General features: G+C 40.6%; 1 protein-coding gene across 1 annotated transcript in view; it reads right to left on the reverse strand.

Moving 5' to 3' along the window:
• Nucleotides 1-1,261: 1,261 nt before the first annotated feature.
• Nucleotides 1,262-24,803, reverse strand: part of lekr1 (Leucine-, glutamate- and lysine-rich protein 1) — a 99,598-nt gene continuing 76,056 nt past the window's right edge. The window contains 5 exon segments of the mRNA XM_085245464.1: nt 1,262-2,612; nt 2,614-2,859; nt 10,857-11,060; nt 14,571-14,735; nt 18,682-18,757. Of these exon segments, the coding sequence (XP_085101590.1) occupies nt 2,403-2,612; nt 2,614-2,859; nt 10,857-11,060; nt 14,571-14,735; nt 18,682-18,757 (901 nt within the window). The 3' untranslated portion in view covers nt 1,262-2,402.

The raw sequence follows: 24,803 nt of genomic DNA on the forward strand, positions 1-24,803 counted from the left end.
TCACTATCAAATAGTTCCTGGATGTTTAAATATGTGCCGGTAACATACAAGGTTGTTTTTTAACTTCTTAAATTTAAAAATGCATTTTAAACTTCTGTGCTGCTATATCTCTAGCATGGCTAGCATATGTTGCTAACTTTCATAGCTATTGTAAGACTCTGCCCTTCCTGTAAAAAAACAAAAAAGGTCCATTGAAGTGAATGGAGATGGCGCAAGTCTTCCATTCAATGGCTCGGATTTCTTTTAATCATTAACACATTTAAAGGATATTAATGCTTAAAGTTTGCATTATTAGGGGCACGGCCACACTGAGACAGCTAACAGTGTAACAGTTAGCTATGTGCTAGATGTCACATGAGCGAATTCACATCACTGAACTTGTACTCCTGATGGTGTTTGTGGTGTTTTTAATGCAATAATTTGGCTAATAATGGGCTAAAGTCATCACTCTGGTTTTAGCGAGTGAACACCAGCATATTGTTCCTATGTTAGTTAGCAGCTGCTAATCAAGCTTGCAACTGTTAGCTGGAAACTTGAATTTCCTCTTTATCGAATTAAAATGTTCCTGTGAGATTAATAATAAAATGTTTGATTTTGCAGATATTTTGTTTTACACTTTTTACACATCATTTACACATAGTCCATGATAATTTGTTGATTAAAAGATTAATTAAATTGTGAATTATCCAGTTTCACCTTAGCAGTTGAGAGCCCACGTGCATGAGAAGCGCTCACAATATTAAAGAGTAAAATTCTACAATTCCATAACAACTGAACAAACTCCATGTGATGAAGGTCATGTGATAAGGCAAGAAGATTTGCGATAAGTGAGTACACAGAGCTTAATCTGGGATTGCTTTGTTAACAACAATTCCAGATCAAGGTCAAGATTCCACTGTGAAGCCTATTTTCTCACTCACACAAGCAGTTATGTATATAAAAAACTAATATAGAACAAAAGAAGAAGAAGAAGAAGAAATGTAGCTCAAATTTGAAGAAGTAAGCCAAGTCTTCCTCTTACACCTAAATGGACAGTACACTATGGACACAATTATACAAGTAAGAACTTTCTGTGACTTAAGGTGAGTGATGGTAGAGTTAGGATATAAATAATCACTCTCTGAAAACTCACACACGGCAAAGTCACAGGCAGTGTATAAAACACACACAAGGCCACACACTGAAACACAGGAAACCAACACTGTGCTTGTTACAAAGCACAAAAAATGCACTTAAATCACACTAAGAACCAGTATCTTGTTGTTTTTATTATAAGGAAGTCAATAGAATCACCAAAGCTTACAGCAAGTGGAAGCCTCTGAAGTAAGTGACAACCTAATTGAAAAATGCAATTAACCAGTAGCAAATTTATTACTACAATGATGACAGTCAACTTGAGGTAAACTTTCCCCCCTTTACGTGTTGTGGTAAATGTCTTATTAACCCTTCGAAGAACATATGTGCAGGTTTTACTGGCACACAGTCTTTGTTTGAGAACATCCTCTCCACGCCGACAAAGGTTTTTTAGCAGATAAACCATATGTGTGTGTTCTGGCAAACAGGAAATGTTGGCAGGATATAATAATTTTTCCCCCCCACCTTTTTTAAGTGAATGAAGTGCACATGTGCATTGTCTCGCAGATGGATTGGAAAGAGGGACACGGGGTGAGCGAAGGCTTGTGTGCATGTGTGCCAGTAAGCAGGGAAAATAGTTCCATGCCACAAACACACACACACACACACACACACACACACACACACACACACACACACACACACACACATCTCTCCCATCATGCCAATTTATCCCAAATGTAGGGGAAGAGGAAAAGAGAGGAGGAGGAGGGGATGGAAAGACCTTCCACAGAGTGAATGATGTCAATAACACACAAAGCCTCAGGGGAGAAGGCTGGGTAATTGTTGTTGTGTGCGTGTGTGTGCGTGTGTGTGCGTGTGTGTGTGTGTGTGTGTTTGTGTGTCTGGGGATGCTTACCATACAGTTTCTTTTGTGTTTGCCTGCCTTTTGTTTGTGTCCACGGGTGGCAAGGGACATGCTGTCATGCTCCTTAAAGCTGTGTGTGTGTGTGTATTTGAGTGTGCGTTGTTTGTGAAATCCTGTGCGTGCCAGTGAGTCTGCGTGAGTCAGGTTGTGAGAAAACAAGTGCATATCTGTTGCTGAGTGTGTGTACTGAGAGTTTACTAGTGTGCAAACAAGGACTCAGGCGCAGTGCCTTATCTGAGTGTGTGTGTGTGCAACTTTTAAAGTAGTCAGTCAGATAATTAGTTTAAAAGAAAAATAAGATGCTATTAAAACGAATGTAAAAAACATAATTAAACTACTATTGATATCTGCTTCGTTCAGTAACTGATTAACACACGTACAGGCCTGTTTGGCTTGCTTTTCAGAGCGTCTCCTTCCTCTCCATCACTAAATTGACCTTACGTTTGACTTCACTCACTGTGTAGCTTGTTTTCAGTTTGGGCAGTGTCACCTCTTTCTGTTTTTCTCCACCTAGCACTCTCCCACTGCTCCAGGACTCCAAATTCCCCAATCCCACTTGTTCTCCACCCGTGCCCTGGCCTCTGCCTTTGTCTGTGCAGGCGGGCGAAGTGCCGGAGTCTGCTTGGGGAGGCCAAAGAGCGAGTGAGCGGTGCCCGGGCTTGACCGTGTTTGTGTACATTTTTGTTCCCTGTTGGTGTGTGTCTCTCCAAGTGGTCTGGAAGTGAAAGCTTTAAGGTGTCCTGATGAGATGCCTGGGATCGCAGCCCGAGGAGCTCCTGGCGAGCCTGAGACAGCGCAGCAGTTAGCTCTTCCCTCTCTTGACACTCCCGCCTTACTGTGTCCTCGAGTAACGTTACCTGGATATGAACAAAAAATGAATCGTTCAGAGGATCTCATCAACAACTTTTGTTTTATTTTCAAATAAAGAAGGAACAATTCACCTCTGTTTCAGTTTCTCATGCACACATATTAATATTAACCTATTTTTTATGAGCTAATCAGCTTTGAACCAAGCTTAGCTCAAGTTCAAAGCAGTAGTTCAAAGCTGACTCAGTCATGCAGAGATTTAACAAATAAAATACACTCTGTACTTCATTTGTTAAATCTCTGCATGACTGGCAAAAATGGCTAAATATTTACAGTTTAAAGGAGGGGTTGTGACTGTTTGAGACCATAAATGGCAAATATGGATAAAGTGATTAACCAGGGCCCTGTGCAAGTTTTATTTTTCTGTAAAACATGCTTACTGTATTCACCTCCTCACCAAATATCCCAAGCTGCATTAGGCATCCGGCTTCTACCTGACTAATGTGCAAACTTTTGAGCTATGGTGTGTGTAAATGAGACAAACCAGTGCAAAAATCACCTTTTCACTACACAGGATGCACAACGCACCAGGGCCCCAGGAACAGGAAGTAAAGGGCTGGGTTTAACTCACAGGCAAACATTTAAAAATTAAATAGGCATTCTTTTAAAGCCCTCCATAGCTTTGTCCTAATTTTACACGCATTTCCCACCAATATGGCACATGGCAATAAAGACTGCTTATTGGCTCATTTAATTACAAGCATGTGCCATTTCAATGGTTTGCATCATTATGGCCATCTGCTGTTTGATAACACACACGTGTTGCTTGCAGCCCAAAAATGGTGAAGTGACAAACCTAATCACCAAAATTTAACAGATACTAAAAGGCGGATCTTTGTAAGCAGTCTGTGTGGACTCAAAACAATTAACACCACACAAATCTTACGGCAATCACTCCCACATGCTTTTAGCACAAGAGCGGGGTGATGTATAGACTGCACAGCTTCCATAATGGATTTTTTACACTCTAATTATGAATTTTAAGGCTAAAAAAAGGCTACTTGACTTGCATGAAGAAAATAACACTTTAAAGGTTGAGTGAGGCATCCTTCTTTTTCAGATTTTGCTCTACTGGCCATCTGGTCTGTTTATTTCTCCTTGCAATGTGTTTATATTGTGTTGTTTAGCATGTTAGCATGCACCACATTCACTTTCACTCTTAGATGCAGTGTTTTGTTTGCCCAGTCTACCTTCTCCCCAGGCCTGTGTGTAAGCAGGAATACCACTGTCGCAGACTGGCTGCAAAACAGTGCTTTTATTCCAATATTTACAAAACCAGGGCAGTGCACAGACAGCTAGCTGACTGTGTGGTATTTGGTAGATGTGCAGTTGCTTAAGAGCATTCATACAAGGAATAATAAAAACAGAGACACACTAATATCCACCTAAAGTCTGATAAATTAAGCCATTGGGAGGTATTGATTATAAATTTACATTTGTTTGAAAAAAATTGTTAAATCTTTTACTTGTTTTTGTTACTTTTATCAGTGTGATGAGGTTCATCAGTTTGCTAACAGCACTAGAAACTGAAACAAATGTGAAGAACCGAAATGGGTCAATCAACTACATCTCGGAGCTAGGCTAAGCAAAAATGCGCTGCTCCTGTGTTTGTGTCTGGACTCTTAAATGCTAATGCTTTCACAGGCGTGTCAGCTAAAACCGATGATTTAGGCACCCTGAAGATGAATGAATTTAATCCAGAATAAAATGAAATATGTTGCTTTCAGATTTGTCTGAGTAAGCATTGGATGTAAATTTTAAGCCTTTAATATTCTCACTAGCCACACTATACATCAAACACTCACAAAGCCATCATCAAAAAATGCTTTAATGTGAGTTTTGCGTGTGTTTTTAAAGTGTGTGTGTGTGTGTGTGCGTGTGTGTGTGTGCGTGAAACATAAACGCACTTCTTGACTTGAGAATGTGACTGTGAGATTGTCTCTGTGTGTAAATACTGCCCTGGCCCCAGGGTGTACATCCACATCTGCTTCTCAGACAGGCCCATCATGGAGGACATACAGTAAATGCGTGTATACCGGCTTTTCACATTCATATTTTATATATAATTATCTGTCTACAATTGTCAGCATATGTACACGTGTTAACAGATGCCTGTGACACACTTTTCCAGCTTTGTGTGCTGTGTCGCACCTCACGCTATTATTGTGAGAGTGTGTGTGTGTGTGTGTGAAACTGTTTGCACACGTTGGGCCACTTCCTAAGTGTGTGTATGTGAGTCTCCATCCTGTATGTTTATATGCAGCCATGTGTTAGATCATGTAAACGTGCGCGTGTGCGTGTGTGTGATGTCATGCATGCCAGTCTAGCTGCAATCATTAGGGGCTCCTAGTGAGAGCAGGATTACAGGGCTATTAGAAAGAAGTCACACGCAAACTTACAGAGCCCCTGCTTTTAATCTTACACAGTAAACCACATTCCACTGGCAACACACACACACACTCAAATGCACATAAAATACAGTTTAAGACCCTCATCAGCATATACATACTGTATTTAGTGATGCAGATCTACTGTGGAGTGCATGTTTGCACACGCAACGTTGCATGTGGTGTGTGTTCTCTCTGTTGTGTGACTTCAGTGGTTAGTGGGGGGGGGTTAAAGGTTAGCCATTTGATCCCTCAGACACAGTGTGACCTTTCCCTCTTCTCCTGGTCAGCTGCAACAAAGCCACAGACAGACAGGAGGGGGAGGGAGACAAGGAGAGTCCGGGACACAGAAACAGACAACATAAAGGAATAGAGACAGAGTTCAGGGGACGGGCAAGAAAGAAAAAAACAAAGCAAAGCAGCGAGAGGGGAGAGATTCAAGCCGAATAGGAGAAGATTATGCAGTTATTGCTGGCTTGATCTCCATACTGCTCCAGCCACAGAGTGACACGCTAAAGAGGCCACAGCATCTGCAATGCTATTGTTTGAATATCACTTTTTTACACTTACTAAAGGCTCCACATTATACCCCTTTTTAACCAGTTAATGCAAGTACCACATGTCCCCAGAGTGTGTATGTTTCAGCTTAAAATAACACACAGCTCATTATTTCTTCCACGCCTGCACAGTTTTGAGCTCGGTTTCAGCATGTGCAACTTTAAATCAAACTGGAGCTGCAGCTACACCCGCCTCTTTCAGAAAGAGGTCTGTGCAGAGCAACAGAAACAGAAATAGAATAAATAAAAGCATGTGATGCAATGTAACGCTTAATAAAAATAAAAATGTAACTTCTAACAAGCTTTTAGACTTTGTGGTTCAGGTAATTATGGACACTGCACTAAAATAATTTTGCCATTTGGATTTTTTCTTCTTCTTCTCCTTCTTCTTCAGGACAGTATGTCCTTAGAAATGAAAAACTGAATCATGGCTGTACTAATGAATTATGAGCATGTATTCTCCCTCTTAACCTGCCAAACTCACCTCCAGAATACACTGGAGAACCACAAGAACCAAAGTTAGTCCCTCTTTGTCTGATTTTTCTGCTGTTGGTGCATATGTTTATGACTTTTTTTGCTGAACCTCAATAAACTGCTTTAATAAGGAAGCTGAATCGACAATGGACAGGCTTAGTTCATCACATTCTGGACCTGACGTGACTGCTGGTGAGAGGTCATTTGAAGGAAGTGTCCAAGACGCTGCAACAGTATCTGACCAACGAAATGGCATAATGACATAACAAGTTCATAGTCGAAATCCAGTGACCATTTTTCATAGAGGAAAGGGCGGTGAAAGCTCGCATTTGAATAGGAAAGATAATCTAGAAGCGTTATACTGATTGATCTTCTCTAACTACAGTCACAGCGCAGTCAAATATGGTGACAAAGAACAGAAAGGCGGGGTGGTGATGGGGGGAGAAGCCGCTGTGCTGAAGGTCCATGAATGACATTAAAAGAGCGTGTCAGCTGTGAAATTGGCATCAGGACACCTTGAACTGGCTTAACCTATTTGGACGGGCGCTTCGAACGGGAGACCGCTGATGAGACGGTGGGCGGACAGAAAGGGGGAGGGTCGTTAGAGGGCTGACAGATTGTAGCGATACAAAGCTCAGCTGCATGACTGAGACAGTCATGCAGAGGAAACCAAGGTGATTAAGCAGTGATGAGAAGAAGATGACTTGACTATAACGACCTTTGTAGATTAGGGATGGATCGTCTCCTCTGATGAGTCTTCTGTGAGTTTTGCTTTTACTTTCAAGTTCAAACTGAACATTTCTTTTAACAGAAACAACTTAAAAAATACACAAAGATTTTGCCTGTGATGCTGTTATGTGGCTGTGTACAGTTCAAATAAAAATGCAACATAAATGATCCTAAAGCACTTTTTCTTCATAATTTAATATTTCACTGTTGCTTAAACTATTGCAGCTCATATAGTGGGATGTCTTCACAATGTGTTTCAACTGAAGATTAAACATTTAAAGCTGGACTTACCTTGGACAGAGACTTTTTAAAATAATTTTGGTTTTGTACATTACAATGAATTTTAAATGAAACAACTCAGATGTAGCTTTAATTCAGTGTGTTAAGCAAAAAGATTGAATAAAACTTTCAGAAACTAAAGCATTTTTTTAACGCAATACCGTCATTTCAGGGGAACAAAAGTACTTGGACAAATTAAATAACTGAAAATAAAGTGTTTATTTCTAATACTTGGTTGAAAACCCTTTGCTGGCAATGACAGCCTGAAGTCTTGAACTCATGGACATCACAACGTGTTGGGTTTCCTCCTTTTTAATGCTCTGCCAGGCCTTCACTGCAGCGGCTTTCAGTTGCTGTTTGTTTGTTGGCCTTTCTGTCCAAAGTTTTAACAAGTGAAATGCATGCTTAGTTGGGTTAAGATCAGGTGACTGACTTGGCCATACAAGAATACAACCTCTTTGCTTAAAACTCCTGGGTTGCTTTGGCTGTATATTTTGTGTCATTGTCCATCTGTATTATGAAACACTGTCCAATCTGACTGCATTTAGCTGGACTTGAGCAGACAGTATGTCTCTGAACACCTCAGAATTCATTCGGCTGCTTCTGTCCTGTGTCACATCATCAATAAACACTAGTGTCCCAGTGCCACTGGCAGCCATGCACAACCAGGCCATCACACTGCCTCCGCGGTTTTACAGATGATGTGGTATGCTTTGGATCACGAGCTGTTCCACGCATTCTCCATACTGTTTTCTTACTTCACTCTGGTAGAGGTTGACAGTTCAAAGACTGATCTACCTTTTTTATTCTTGAGGCTTATGAGTGGCTTGCAGATTATAGTGAACCCTCTGTATTTACGTTCATTCAGTCTCCACTTTATGGTAGACTTGGATAATGATACGCCTACGTCCTGGAGAGTGTTGTTCACCTGGCTGGCTGTTGTAAAGAGGTTTCTCATCACCATATAAATGATTCTGCAATCATCCATCCATGTTGTCTTCTGTGGACGTCCAGGTTTTTTTGCATTGCTGAGTTCACGCTCGCTCGCTCTCTCTCTCTCTCTCTCTCTCTCTCTCTCTCTCTCTCTCTCTCTCTTTCTTTCTTTCTTTCTTTCTTTCTTTCTTTCTTTCTCAGGATGTACCAAACTGTAGATTTTGCCACTACTATTATTGTAGCAATTTCTCAGATCTTTTTTTTTCTGTTTTTGCAGCTTAAGGATAGCTTTTAGCTCCTTTGACTGCACGTTGTCTGTTCAAAGCAAAATGTTCCTGATGAAAGCACGACACCTCAAATCAAGCCCAGGTCTTTTATCTGCTCAATTGATAGTGATACAATGAAGGAATTGCCCACAGCTGTCCATGAAATAGCCTTTGAATCAATTACCTTTTGGTCCCTTTAAAAAGTGACACATGTTAAGGAGCTGAAACTCCTAAACCCTTGATCTAATTTAAATATGGATGCAGTCAAAGGAAAGCTGAGAGTCTAGTAATTATGTCCATGTCCAATATATAACTATAATTGGAATAGATTTCAGTAAACTATGTTTAGTTAGGTCCAAATATATAAGGACCTAAATGTAAATACTAACTGTGGCTCTAATTACTTCTAGTAATGTGAAAGGACAGAAAATTCCCCCGTTTCTGGTTCTTTTTTTGGTTGTTCCACTTTAATTTGGAGAATTGTATTCGTCTGTTGGTTTACTTCTGCCCTTTGCTCGATATTTCTGCTTTTTACATGCTGCCTGTGTTCAATTAGCCAGTCAGTCTCTTCAGTATATACACAAACCACTGTTCACTTTACAGTTGCCAGAACTTGTACTTTACACAGCGTAGCTTTCCAGACATTTCCCAGATTGTATTCCCTTTTTCATTTTCTTTTTCTTTTTAACTTCCCTGTGTTCCTGCTTGGCTTCTTCATCGCTTACTTTTACACCGTTTTTTTGGACTCTCTTTTGCCTCCCCCTTTGTCTCTGTGTGTATGACCTTTGTCTGAAATAAAACTTTAGGGTTCTGGATTTTATCTCTGGCCGGCTCGCCACAAATGATTTAAAAGTTCTTACATACCTGGTACACATTTTAATTACAGGCTTCTGAAACTAAATTTCCAAAAAGCATATTGCCAAAGCAATATTAAAGAAAAGCACTCTGAGAGCACAAACTTTAACCAAGGCAGCTAAATCTCTGGGCAGCATTTACTTTTAAGGGAACTGTGGTGTATTATGGATTCATTTAGTTTTCTTTGTTCTTTTCAAACTTAATTTAAAAAGTTTGTTGTGCATTAAAAATCAGATAAGGGCAGCATGACAGATGTTTACTTTGATTACACATTCGTTGTGTAGGAGTAGGTAATGGATAATAAGCATTGATTTGTAAATAACTAGACATGAATAACACGAACTTGTTATATAATATTACACTGCAGTATATTTCTGGAGTGTAAAATTGAGGTCAGAGGTCAGCTATAATGTGATATTTAGAATACCCATGTAACAGTATCATTTCCTAAATGTTGCCAATACAAAATAAGGCAGCAGATTTTTAAAAGTATGAAAATTTGACCTTATTTGACCTTGAAGAAGAGGTCAGAGGTCAAGAAACATAATTTTAAAAATCTCTATATGGCTTTATTATCACTTTGACCATCAGATCGATCTATGAACCTTGGAGGTCAGATATCAAATATTTTAAATCTGTATACATTACTATCTATGACAATATAGACCACACTGTAAGAATGTTATTGTCAATTTTGGCCAGTAAATCATGAAGTTGACCTTTAAGACCTTGGTGGATTCAGGCCAAATTTTGGTGGACTATTAACAGGACCCCACCCCCACTCACTCAGAACTCTCAGCTATGGTGTTTACAGACAGAAAAGAATAACACACAGATACCAAAGCTACCAAAAACATATAAAAAATAAAGTCACACACACACACACACACACACACACACACACACACACACACACACACACACACACACACACACACAGAATGTTTGGCAAAGTCAAGCTCATCACTACAGGAAGCTCTCTTTCCTGTCCCGTCTTTGTTCTTGTTCATAAAGTTTGCTCCCGCGCTATCGTTCATTCATTCCCTCAAACACGTGCACACACTGGCCTTCTTTTATTCATTCCTCCATTTGAACTTTTTATATGCACGCCCCATCCTGCTTCCTCTTTGCGCCGCTTCCATCTCTTTATGTGCTGCTTCGCAATTTAATTCGACTCCATTTTGAAACGTACTGGCACAGAAATCCAACACTGCGCGCTCTGCTGCCAAAGCAAATATGAACTCTGTCTGTCTCTCGCTTCTCTCGCTCTCTCTTCATCTTAAACTTTCTCGCTCACTGCCTCTGGCTGTGATCAAGCTAACGTAAATATGCGCTTAATTAATGCGATCCGGCCCTGTGTGAATAGGGATTGCACACGAACAAGTGAAGCTAAGGCAAATGTCTTTGTTTGCAAATGCACACTTTCTGTTTTAAATTCACCTGAAGAACAAAAAAACTGAGAAACCTTCCACGGTTCCACCCATGGTTAGACAAACCATGCGCACACCTCTTCCTGTAGTTCAGCATTCTTCTCAGTCATTAGCTTTATCGCTGCTTTAGCCTGGACCAGATTCGCCATCGCCTGTCGGTGTATCTCCTCCTCTTTTCTCCTCCTCTCCTCACATTGGGTTCTCCTCTTGTCCTCCCTGCTCCTCCACTCTTGCTGCAGTACCTCTTGCAGTTCCCGCAGTTTCATTTCACTCTTCTCCAACTGCAAAAGAAGACATGTTTTAATCCATGAATAAAAACAGTTACTTATAGTAAACAAAAGACTGTTTAAACAGGACAGGACGGTTTTGAGATGTGGATCTCTTTAAATGATGCTGTCTGGCATTTTGTGGATTTCAAACGGACTCATTAAAATGTCTTTCAGGGACTACGGGGAAATCGAGGTGACATAAAAATGCAAAAGCTTCAAGCGTTTCTGCTTCATATATTGGGGACAACATGTTTTCTTTGACCTCGTCTAGACTTTGTTCCAGAAGTGGGCAGGAAGGGAATTAGCAGTGACAGACACAGTAGGAGCTGAAGGGCTTGAGGGGGGAATTTAGCATTTTACTACACTGGGCATATTCACTGCTTGTCAAATTTGTGATCTTGACACTGGTTTGTGTTTTGCTTTCTCTTTTATTGTTGTCTCCTACCATCAGCAGTTTAAATGTGGGCGGATATATATTTTGGGTGTGGGAAACCTGCTAACCCGCACGTCATCATCTACTGTTATCACATATCCAACATCTGGATTTAAAATCTGACACAGAAAATCAACAGAATCTTTCCTTTCCAACATTAACAGTCAGGTATCAAGCTTTATATGGAAAATTTGGTTTTTTTAAAAAAAAAAATTAAGAGGTGGATTTACGCTTCCTCAGTGTGCCCTAGATATTCTGTAATACAGTTTAACATTGTACACTGTCTTCTTGGTCTAAAAACAACTTATCAACAATTCAGACAGACCTGGTTCCTACTTGTGATTGACTCACAGGGGCTGCAGCACACACTGTTGGATATGTTTGTGCCTATGTCCAATGCTACATAGAGGTTGGAATTGCATTTTTGATACTTTTTCTAAAATATGTGGACAAGCAGTATATCCATCTCCATAAATTTCACTGTCCGGCGTGGTACAGATGGTATTAATTGAGGGCCACCAGGAAGGGAAAAAAAGGGAGAGGTAACACAACAGGTGAGTGTTCTGCAGTCAATCACCTATAACAACCATCGCAAAAGTAAATCAACGTCACAATGAAGAAAACTCATGTTTTCAAAGACTAACTGAGACTTGCATGAAAATGACATGCAAGCTGTGGCATGAACTGAAGCGAGCTATTCAATGAAGACGTCCTACAAGCTATTAAGGAACTGATACAGTCCCAATACAGAAATGCTTTAAGACTCTTTATTTTTACTCGTTATTGTTATGCAAGCCTCATAAATAGCTAGAGGAACTTCTACAAGTTCCCAAATTTAGTGGTTAATTTGCTTCTTTTCAGCCCACACTAGAAAAAAGTTACCACTATTTTGAAACATTCGTTTAGTCACACTGTTACTATAACTTGACTAGATTAAGAATTAATTACTAATTAATGCACAAATGTCTGCAAATATTTTCTTCAAATTTTTGCAGTCAATTAAGGCCATGTCAAAAAGAAAGTACACCATCTTTCTAAGGTTTTACATAAGCTATCAGGTCCTTAAAATGAGGTAAATTTAAATACAAAACCTCAGACAACAACACAACAACACATGATCTATTACACCACATCAGTATTTATTTACAAAAATAAGACAAAATTCAGAAGCACTGTGTGAAAAACGAAGTATACCCTTAATTCTTTTCATGATTTACAGCCTGAGTCACACAGGCCTAGAGACCTTGGTAAACAAAAACCATATTCTCAGATGGTTTGTAAGTGTTTACCAGCAGTTGCTGTGAAATCAATTGCAAAAGCCTCATCCTCAAAGGCCTAGAGATCAGTCAGTGACAAGCTGATGAGTGGTTGTTGGACGTTCCCGGCAGTCACTAGGTAAAATTGGTTGCAAAGAGGTAAATACCACTGCACTGAAAACATTCTTGCAATTACCAGCAGCTTACTGCACTCGCCCAAAGTTTGCGCAGGAGAGTGTCTGCTAATACTCGCCAACTACTGACCAAGCAGTCATTCACTTTCAAAGTAAAAGTTGTGCCTTAAATCTGCAAACAACAAATTTCAAAAGGCACACCTTTTACTTTAAAGGCCAAGTTTCTCTGTTTCTGGTTTGTGTCACACTTCTTCAAGTTTAACTCTTGCTAGGGTAAGTAGTTGGCGTGTGTTTGCAGACAAGTCAGCAGATAATCTGCTAGTGACCAAAGCAGCTGCAAGGACGTTTTTACCACGTCAAAGTCAGCAACTTCCAACAACCACTTGCTGACTGGTTAGGGAATACACATTATTTCTCAGTGAACCGGTTTGTAGACTTGACTGACTGGGACCTAAGAGGGAAAGTAACAGCCAGGTGCCAATAATCAAATACACTTGAAAAGATGAACAACCATGGCTTGTTTGGAAGTATTGCCAGGAGAAAGCCTCTTCTCTCTAAAAAGAGCATGGCGCCACCGCTTACTTTTACAAAGTTCATCCAAACAAATCTCGAGACTTGAATGTCAACAATGTCCTTTGGACATATGAGACCAAAGTGGAGATGTTTGGCCATAATGCACAGCACCTCGTTTGGAGAAAAACAAACACAGAGCGAACATATCAGCACAAACACCTCATATCAACTATCAAGAAGAGTAGTGGAGACGTGACGACCACAGGAACTGGTCCCCTGTCTTAGTCAATCACAAACTCCTCTGTATACCAAAGTATTCTAGAGTCAAATGTGAGGCCGTCTGTCTGAGCTAAAGTTTGGCTGAAACTGGGTCATAAACAGGACAAAGATCCCATGGACAGCAGCAACTCTACAGCAGGATGACTGAAAAAGAAAATAATCAAGGTGTTGCAATGGCCCAGTCAAAGTCCAGGCCTCAGCCTGACTGAAATGCTGGTGAGGGACCTTAAGAGAGCTGTGCATAAACAAATGCCAGCAAACCTCAAAGAACTGAAAAGAAGACTGGACCAAAATTCCTCCACAATGACGTGAGAGACTGATGAAGTCATACAGATTACTTCAAGTTATTATTGCTAAAATTTGTTCTACAAGCTACCAAGTCCTGTGAAAACTTGAATTTGATGCATAGTGAGTACTAAATTCCCTACTTTGAAAAGAGTTACTACTCACAAAGAACTCAGGAAGAACTTTACCCAGAAACTGAAAGTTTTACAAAAAGCTGGTGCAAGCAGATCCTGGTCTTACATTTCTAGAGGCCACAAAGTCGCAGAGAGAAAACAAACAAAGACAGACACACAGGGAAGTAAAATGGCCAAAAGAGAAAGGAAAAAGTTGACAGATGGCAAATTACAAAAGAGAACACAAGAATGGATGTACTCGGCGAAGCACATGCTCTGTCCTCTTATCTGCAATTTCAGAATAATCTGTCTGCTTGCCATCTGTTCAGATTTCTTTCTCATAATACAGTGAATGAAAGATGAGATATAAAGGGGGGCAAAATTGAAAAGGACAACCACAAAAGCTTGATATTGTGAACAAAGGCTTTAAGAACTGCATGCATTTTGCTCCTATTTATGTAATGGAATTTGATGTGTACAACACTCATGTTCACCTAACACCTATGCACCTTCTGCTGAAGCTCGGACCTGTCTTGCTGACACTGTAGAAGCATGAACTGGCTCTTCTCCCTGTCCACTGTCAGCTCTAGGTCCATCTCCCGGCGAAGCTTCTCCATCTGCTCCCTCAGGTGCAATGAACTCTGGGATCTTTGCTCTTCTAGGGCAGCAGTCAGCTACAGAATTAAAGCCAAACACACACACACAAAAACATTTACACAAGACCAGCCTACATATGTTTATTCTTGCATACAATAATGACAACAGCACTGCACTTGCACAACAGCAAAGCTAATTAAAACAGAAAGAGACTTTGTCATTGAGACAAAGAACATCCTCAGGCTGGTCTCTGATTCAGACCAAGTGTGGCGTTCTTCATCATATAAACAGGAAGGAGGAACGTCACACAAGGCTTTGTCAGCTTTGTCAGTGCAAAAAAAAAAGAAAGAAAAAGCTCGAGACACACAGAAAATAATAAAAGTGGTGTTATCAAACAGCTGGGTAAAAAATATTTATACAACATCAAGATGTCTGGCCACCAAACCCCACACAAAGTTGTGTTTAATTCCTCTGTGGTTTCCCTTGATTCTTATTTGCCTCTTTACTACTAAATTTCTAATATCTTATAAAACACTTTGACAAACGCTGTATTGTTCCATGCTGTGTTGCAGCTCAGTGGTGATGCAAGCTCAAAACAGAAACAATGTCCTAACTCCTTTCACACTATGTGAGAGGAACGCTTTGTTAGAGTGTGTTACAATGATAGCAGTGTGACTGGCCTTGTCACAATGCTGTTGCAGTCCAAAAAAGAACTGTTGGGACATAAAACACCAGCTTTCAGAGCGGGGGCCAAAGTTGCATGCAACATATTTTTAGCCCGGCTTGGCCAAGGCCACCTTGTTTTCTTTCCACCAGCAAAGAGATCAGACAAAGTGTGCACCAGCGCCCGGGACTGGGACCATTGTGATTTTGTATGTGTTTATCTGGTGCATGTGTCTTTGTGCATTTTTGCCTTCAAGTGCAAGAAAAATAGTGCCTGTGGGTGTCAGAGACGAAAATAAAGGGCAGATTGGCGTGTGAAAATGTGTGTATTTGACCTTGTGCGTGCATGCATATTATGGTTTTGGTTTGTTGAACTGTATGAGAGACTAAGATTGCGTGTGTTGGATGAAATGAGAAAACACCACTTCCTCTTTGCTGGCTGAATGTACGTGTGAAGAGCATGGATGGTTTGTATGTGTATATCCTTTTGTGAGCGAGTGTATGTGTGTGTGTATGTACACAGCTGTCGTTTGTATTTAAAAAGCGCACCAGAGTGGCCGCTTCCTTTTCATGGGTATAAATTCATGTGAAATCAGGAAGCCCAGAATGAACAATAACCCATATGGATGTGTGTGTTTGTGTGTGTTCGTAAGTATTTTAGTCCAAATAAAGTATGTGTCAATGTCTTCACATCTATGTGTATTTGTGCTGTGTGTGTTCCAGTGTTATATTTGTGCCCGGCACTTGTCCAGGCTTAGGAGTACAATGCCTAAAGCAATTCTGTAATTATTTTAAATGATTAATTTTAAATTGACAGCCTAGATACAGCTGGTGGTTTGTACACCACAATAGATTAAAGTCAAATAATCTATATATGATTGAAGTGGAGGCTTTTAGCTTTAATTCTAGGGGTTTGGGAATTTGCATTAAGACTTTATTAATTTCTTAAGACATTTTTATACACAGCCCCCCATGTTCAAGGGTTCAAAATTAATTAGACAAAGTAATATAGTTTTAAATATAGGGATTGTTTTTAATACTTGGAAGGTTAATCTTTGGCCAGTCAATGACTGTGTCCTGATGTCCTGATGTCCTGATGTCAGGACTGTACTGCAGCCACGCTGAGTAACTTAAAAGCCACGCTTGATGGGTTAAGATCAGAAACCATTTCCTTATGTTGAGAAACTCGTGGGTTGTTTTTGCAGTATGCTTTGAGTCATCATATTACTTGTACTGTGAAGCACTGTCTGTCAGTTTTGCGGCATTTGGCTGAATCTGAGTGGAGAGTATACTTCAGAAATTATCCTATTAGCACTCGCATTATCAATAAACACTAGTGACCCAGTTCTACTGGCAGGGGCACATAACATGACTCCATCATGTTTGACAGATGATACGATGTTTTTCTTCTTTTCCATTCTTTGCTGTTTGACCTCATCTTGGTTTCATCGGTACAAAGAATGTTTCCCAGAGCTGTGCAGCCTCTTTCAGATGTTTTCTAGTAAAGTCTAATCTGGCCCTCTTGCTCTTAAGTCTAACCAGTGGTTTGCACCTTGCTGTAAACTCGCTGTATTTTCATTCACAGGGTGTCTGTTGATTACAGACGGTGGCAATGACACTACTACCTCTTTTAGGTGTGTTCTTGATTTGGTTTGCAGCTGTTTTTCTTAATAACGGAAATAATTCTGTCATCATGCACTTTAGTCATCTTCTGTGGTCTTTCTGACCTTCTTGATGTTGCTGAGCTGCTCAGTGCATTAATTCATTTTAAGAATAAACCAGATTGTTGATTTAGTCCCTTCTAAAGCTTTTTCTCTCTCTGACAGGGTTAGCTGAAAAGCTATTAAAAAATGTAACACTTTGAGTCAAGTATAGATATTATACCTGCTTTATTTTTCATAAAATAATCAGGGAACAGGCCTCACCTTGCCTTGAAACTGCTTGCCAGTCAATTGCCAATTGTCTATCTTGAGTGGTTTTCTGAATAAACACCTTTTCAACATGCTCTGTAATGACTGAACAAGGCTCTCCAAAGGCAACCTGCAACTTTACAAGCTTTTTGGTTTCACCGCAGGCCTTTGCTGTAAGATCGGTTAATCAATACATAACAACAACACTGATTTCTTCCTGCCGAGCCTACGTGAAAACTATTTTTGTCTAGTAATTTTCTGCTGTTAGTCAGCCTAGCGAAAACAGATTGTCCGTGCACTCTCCGTTCAGCTCCTTAACAGATGTGCCTCTGACAGACAGACAGATGGCTCTAACGAGAGAAATGGCTGACGGGAGGGCGGAGTCTTTATGGACTGAACAGAGAGAACACTTCAGCAGCATTATAAATCGCTTTTAATATAACTTTAGAGTATGGCAACCTGTTTAGTCAGTTCTGTCATACTGTTTCTCTCTGATTGCTGCAAGCAGATTTCTTCAAGACTAAGATTTCTATAATGCGATTTCTCGGGTTAAATGTGTTTTAAGGGTGTAGAAGACCTGAGGTAGTGATGGAGATGTGCATACGTCAAGTCAAACATGCTTCTTTGAATTCTTGTCCACAAATATCTTGCTTGTTATGGCTCTCGAGCAAAGCATCCGTATTTTCTCATATAAACATTAATCAGCATAAGCAAAAAACGAAAGAAGCGAGACAGAAAGCAGCTTAATTTCCTTCTTTTTTCTGGTGAAATGGCCTCTTTGTTGTGACACACAGCAAAACCTCAGTGACTTTTGCCGCCAGACAGGCAGACAGTGACTAATAAAAGGCAGATTGGTTTTGTGTGCATGTGTGTTTGTGTGTTCAATTTATCTGGTGTTAAACAGACTGGTGGTCCAGGTGTCTTGTAATGTTGTCCACATTGTGTGAGTCAGGATTCTCCCTATTAGACTCCTCTGAACTGTGACAACAGCTTGGATGCTCTCCTAAACGTTTGTTTACTTCAGCACTCGGGAACTGAATGTCTGACATCGGTAAACTGATGCACTCATTTCAGCATACAAAATTAAAACAATGCATTGTACAAATTACACCGCTAGTCATCTGCTGCTGACAATGTGTCTAGGATGGTGTTTATTTTATAGGACTGGTATTAATCTTTCTTCCACGTAATTCAGCTGCACCGTGTTCATGTAAATGCTTGACCACGTCAAAATGATCTTAAGATGCCAGGCTGCTCAGGGTGCTGTGCAGTGCAAGCATTTGAAAGGAGACAAATGGGGCATTTTTGGAAAATAAACGGTGGAATAAATAAAAATCTGCTTAAAAAACCCCAAAAAACTGAATGACTACACAAACTGGCTTAGTAACATATTCTTTATTGCTGTGTATCAGTATTTAAAGATTTATTGTTCATACTGATAAAGACTTACCTTTGTGGCCAGCTGCTTAGTGAAGTCTTCCTTCATCATATTAAGGGCTCTGCCATGAGATTCTAGCATAACATCCCTGCAAACACGCACAGTTCACTCATTAAAAATATCCTGCCTTGCAATAAAAACAATCTACTGCACATGTGATACAATTTTTCTCCCTTTTATGTAAATAGGGCAACATTAAACAAGCATCCACTGTGGGGGAGACAACATATCATCAGTTCAACTGCAGCCCTAGGACAAGATAACTCCTTTCCTTACTCGATACAGCAGAAATAGCAGCCATCTGTTTGTAAAACCAGACTGTAGTGACAAAAATTTGACCAACTGTCTGAGACCAAATAATGCACTCACAGTCCCTGGCTGCTTTTGACTTTAACAAAGACTCCCCTGCCCACTGCGTAAATGAAAAAACAAAATACACACATAAACCACCTACAGCCCACATACCACAGACATGCTAAAGACATAAAAGCTCAAAAATTGTCTGTGTGAAGTCTAAGAAAGAAAGACAGTGTGGGAGATAAAGCGGAGTCAGCTAGAAAGGGTAAACCTCATTGATTTGTTGATCTTGTGTCCAAATATTATATGTCACTTCAGCAGCTGGTCTGCCTGATAAGATGTGAAGGAGCATAAATTCAAGGCCACAGTGAGACAAGCTGAGCTTTTTTTCCCTTCTTTTTTTTTTCTTGCAAATGTTTATACAGAGTAATTTGTAGAAAAGGCTCACTGAGGGAACCCGGAGCAACATTAAGGCTTAGAAACTAATACCAAACAAAAAGCAGAGATCCTGTAGACACATATGAATATTGAATTGTCATTAACTGGCTGTGTGCAGGAAGGTGAGGACCCAAATGCAAAACTCACAGGAGCGGGACGTGAACTCAAAAACACAGCTTTATTGCTGGGAAAAAAGGCAAAACGGTACAAATCTAAACAGGGAAAATACATAACTAATCACACGGGGAGGCACACAAGGAGACGCGACAAAGGACTGAGGGAGACGCGGACATAAACACACAGAAAGATAACGAGGGACGTGGGAGCACACAAGGAACGCAGCTGACACGAATAATCATAACTAGACGGGGCAGGACCAAACACAACACGACCTACACTGATTATCGAGACTATCAAAGTAAAACAGGAAGTACACTGAGACGCAGGCTGGAGGGGGAGAGAGAACACGGAGGAGCAGAAGGGAGAGCACAGACATGACGGGCTGGGGAAACATAGAATAAAACAGGAAGGGAAACGAGGCACAAGAACTCACAGATACACAGAGGGCGACGTGAGGGGAAATCTAATAAACCATGCTGACCAGAATAACCTAGGAACCATAGGATACAAGAGAACTCAAAAATAACACAGAACGATCAAAAATGCACGAAAATTCAAAACACTGGTCAAAATGGCATAAAACATAAATCATATCAATAACATCAAGCATGCTGTCGCACATTCACATACACTCAGACACACACACACACACACACACACAAAGTGGCATGAGAACTCATGCATGTGTAACAGAGATTAACAAAGTGTCTCATGCATGTAAGAGGCATCATCGGGCAAGGAACAGTCTTGTACGATGGGTGTGCGTAGAAGCACGCACACAGATGACTCTGTGCATATCTGATTGTGGAGTAGACGAACTACAGTATAATAATAAAGAGCAACAGCTATATTCCATCTCTTCCTGCTCGGGCCAGACACAATATTATTCACTCCACTGGGTCTGGCTAATCGCATCAGCCTACTCACCCCCCCCCCACACACACACACACACATACAATGAAGCATAAAAATAGATGCAGACTCTTGGGTGCGTGTAGGAGATTTCATTCTGCTGTGATGGGCCATCGGAGTGTAATCGCCAAACAGCACAACTGAATTCTGTAAATCAATAAATCCTGTTCAGTTCCTTCTAATGATTTCTCCTTATTGAACTGAACTGTGTAAAGTCACAAATGTTAAGAATAAGATATTTGTAATCCACATACAACACCCACTGAGGCACTTTAATTCCTAAGAAGAACCCAGAGCTCAACAGCCTCTTGGTTTGGGTCAATAATTACATAAATGTAATCATATAAATCTTTGATCAGTAGAAAGCCTTTGTTGTCGAAACAATGGTGAGAGCTAATTACAGTCAGGTCCATTATTTGTTGGACAAAAACAGAGTTTTGCCTCTGTACACCACCACAGTGGATATTAAACCAAAAAATAAGGACTGTGGCTGAAGTGCGGTTTACAAAAATGCTGAGTGTTTAGGAATTACAGTCATCTTTTATACACTGTCAAAGGGTCAAAGGTAACTGGACATCTGACATAGTTTCATGGCCGTGGTATTTCATGACGAATGATGCAGATAAAATATCTTTAGATAATTCAAAGTGTTGAATCAGTATTTTAGAGCATCTCACCGAGACCCAAAGAGATGTCAGTGCAAGTGAGGCTATCATTAGGCTGAAAAAACTAAATAAACCTGTCAGACAGAAACTTTAGGAAAAAACAACAATCAGGTTCATTTTTTAAAAAGAATGAATTCTCTGTGAAGCTCAGCATCACCAAAAGGCCTAAAAGACCAGAAGACTAAAGTGGATGATGACAAAATTATTTCCATGAGTAAGAAAAACAACTTCACAACTTCTAGCAAAGTCAATACGGTGCACGAGGAGGCAGGAATGTCACTGTCAGAGTTTACAGGAAAGAGAAATTTACAAGGTGCAAACCACTGATTACACTCAATTACAAAAAGGTCAGATTAGACTTTACCAAACATCTAAAAGAGCCTGAATCGGGTCACCAGTGTTTATTGATGATATGAGTGCTGATAGAAAGAGCAGAAGGAAGTGTGAAGTGTACAGGGCTGTACTCTCTGCTCAGGTTCAGCCAAATGCTGCAAAACTGACTGGGCAGGACTTCACAGTATGAATGAATAATGACTCAAATCATGCTGCAAAAGCAACCCAAGAGTTTCTCAAGGCAAAGACATGCCAATGGCCAAGTCAGTCACCTGATCTCCCCTCAGTAGAGCAGCTTTTCAATTATTAAGTACAAAACTGAATTAAGAGAGCAGCTGAAGGTTGTTGCTGTAAAAGTCTAGAAGAGCATCTCAAGGTAGGAAACACAGCATTCGGTGATGAAAATTGGTCCTAGACTTCAATTATCTTTAAGCCTCCACATGAAAAATGAAAGGACTGCTAAAGGTCAGCATTCAGTCACATCATAATTGAACAGAGAGAAAAACTGTGTGTTTGTCCAATAAATTAGGAAACCAAGTGGAGATTAAGTTATATTTCTAGCAAATGATCCATCAGTTGGTCGTTTCAGCGTCGCTGCAGCGCTCTGGGCAGCAGTGACTAGGCAGTCATATTTCAAACAGCTTAAATACTGTTAATCTAATCAAAGCATATTCCTGGTGTCAGTTTAAATGTTCGCTGACTGATAACTGACTGAGAAGCAAGGATTGGTGTCATTTGTCCATGCTGCTTGCATTCAACTGCTTAGAGAAGTACATTTCATTGCATACTCAGTATATTGAGAAAAGGACTTTTTCTTGCCTGTTCTGAGTATGTGTGTTTTCTAAAGCACAGAGCCTGCAGATGTTTTTCAGTTCAGCTGGTGAAGACGAAGAACCCTCCAAGTTAGGATCTGACAGTTTCATGAAGCTGAAGACTTAATATGTGAGAAACTGCTGATGCATACAATATTTGTGTATGCCTTTATGTGAGTGTTTTCAACAGCGTGTGCATGTGTTTCACAGTCAGATATAATTCCCCTCTGATTATCAAATAAGTAGACCCCCGCAGCTATGCAGTGTATCAGACCTTTTAAATTTGCAGTGAGTGCGTGTGTGTGTGTGTGTTGGCATGTGTGACCCCCTGGGAAGCGTGAGCGTGCAAGTTCAGCCCTCAGAAGGAGGTCTCGGGGGATTACAGGGAGGAATGATGGGAAAATCCGGGAACACTCTCTCGTTCACTCACACGCCAGGCTGCTTTTAAGAACAGGCAAATGTGTTTTTGTGCAGAGTGTGTGTGTGTGTGTGTGTGTGTGTGTGTGTGTGTGTGTGTGTGTGTGTGTGTGTGTGTGCGTGTGTGTGTGTGTGTGTGTGAGTGGCTGTGTGCAGCGGGTGCTGCCTCATCAAAAGGCACACTCTATTTGCCTACTTCTGCTGATAAAATCTGTGTGCGCACACACAGACAAAGAAATTAAACTGTCCGCACATCACAAAGGCAATTTCCACTTTTTTTCCCCTTTTTTTTGCGTGTTTGTGAATAAACAAAGCGGATCAACAGCTAACACAAATCTCTGCTGACATAATACATCCTCAGGGACACCACTCTCCACCTGGAAAGATGATGAAGATTTCAAAGGCGAGAATCTTCCCACACTCACACACACTTTCAAAGCTTTCGAGCTTTCAAAGCACAAATGGGCTGCCTTGTAAAGAAAAAATTGACATAAATTTACAGCAATAGCAATTTATGAACTGTTAATAAAAAAAAAGGAGGGAGAGCCATAATAAAAGTCAAGAACCAGACAAGGATGATATAATACTTTCCACCCAAGAAAACAGTGAGAAGATCAAGAGAACACCAAGAGACGAGCTTAAAAAAAAACGACAGCGAGAGAGAAGGGTAAACACAGATGAAGGCGATATCTTAGATGTGTGGTTGAAATAAATCTCCTCTATTCTTTTATTAGCCTATATAAGAAAAGCCAGAGGCATTAAAACTGCTTCTCTGTGGGGCTAGATCGAGTTTGCTCTCGAGTTCATATTTGTCACGAAAACTCTGCAGCTTGAAACCACTGGAAACAAGCCCTCACCCATTTTTGGATGAGGAAGCACACGGATACTCCTGACCTCTCTTGACTTTTAAATCTTTCACTCTGAACCCGCTTTCTGCCACTTTTTCTTTCCGCTCCGTCTCTCTGTTTTAAACTTTGTGTCAGTTAGACTGAATCAAAGGCACGCTGTCAAGTTTCGTGTGTGTGTGAGTGTATGAGTGAGTGTGTAGATTGTGTGCGGCCCCTGTGACCCATGCTGTGTGCATGCGAAAGCCAGACAGTGTGTGAAGTAACCACCGAAACCACAGTCACAGTCTCCATCCCTCCTCCCTGAAACACTCCTAGCCTTCTACCTCCCTCTCTCTTTCACTCTCCTTTCCTACTTTCTATCCTCACTTTCTCCATAATTTGTTCTCCTTTTTCCTGCCTCCTTCTGCTCTCTTCACCGTCCCTCTGTACTGACCTTCTTGTCCATCCCTGCAATTTCACCACTCCCTCAATCTTACTCTGGCCTGGGGAAAATTTTGCCTGCCAGCTGTTAAGATTGCCCTTTCACTGTCACTTCACAACTGCTTTTCATCGGCAGCTATTTAAAGAGCTGCCGTTCCGAGTTAACGTAGAGATGATGGGGTGAATTATCCTTGCTGCTGCGACTGAGTAGTAGCAGTAATTTGGCTGTCTTTATTACACAGCTGCCACTTTTACTTTCAATCTTGTTTTTTAGTCCTTTTTCACATATGCTCACTAAATGGCTTTGCATATACCATAAAGCATAAATAAAGTACCTATAGTTCCTCTACTGTACTACTACATGTAGTGTAGGCTGCTCTGAGCGGTCAGTAAGAATAGAAAAGTGATATATATTAAAGATGATTTGAATCCTTACAAGCAGACCAAGGATTATTACATAGTAAACTAGTAAACTAGCAAGCACAGCCTGTGGCTCATGTGGTACAGCAGGCTATCTACCAATCAGATGGTCAATCTCTCCTTGGGCCAGAGTGAACCTCAAGTTACTTTCAAGGCATCCATGTGAATGTTAGATAAAATAAATGAGTTGGATAGATGGATACACGTGTGTTTGGGTGAATGATACTTGCTCTAAAGAGGACGCTGAGCACAGAACTACGACGAGTGTTTCTGCTCAAATCAGGCAATAAAAGTGCTGGAAGGGGATAATGTGCAGCACATACTGTAGAGAGGAATGTGTGCCTGTGGGTGTGCGTCAACAGGGGATAAAGCTGGACCCAGGTAGCGCTCTAAGTGGAAGCACAGAAGGAGTGGTGATAAGACAGATGCTGCAGATGTGTAGCAAAAGTCTG

Source organism: Mchenga conophoros, linkage group LG14 (genome assembly GCF_057382185.1).
Source record: "Mchenga conophoros isolate Kocher_MC1m ecotype Shallow Benthic linkage group LG14, M_conophoros_male_GT1.1, whole genome shotgun sequence".
In the NCBI taxonomy this organism is placed as follows: Eukaryota; Metazoa; Chordata; class Actinopteri; order Cichliformes; family Cichlidae; genus Mchenga; species Mchenga conophoros.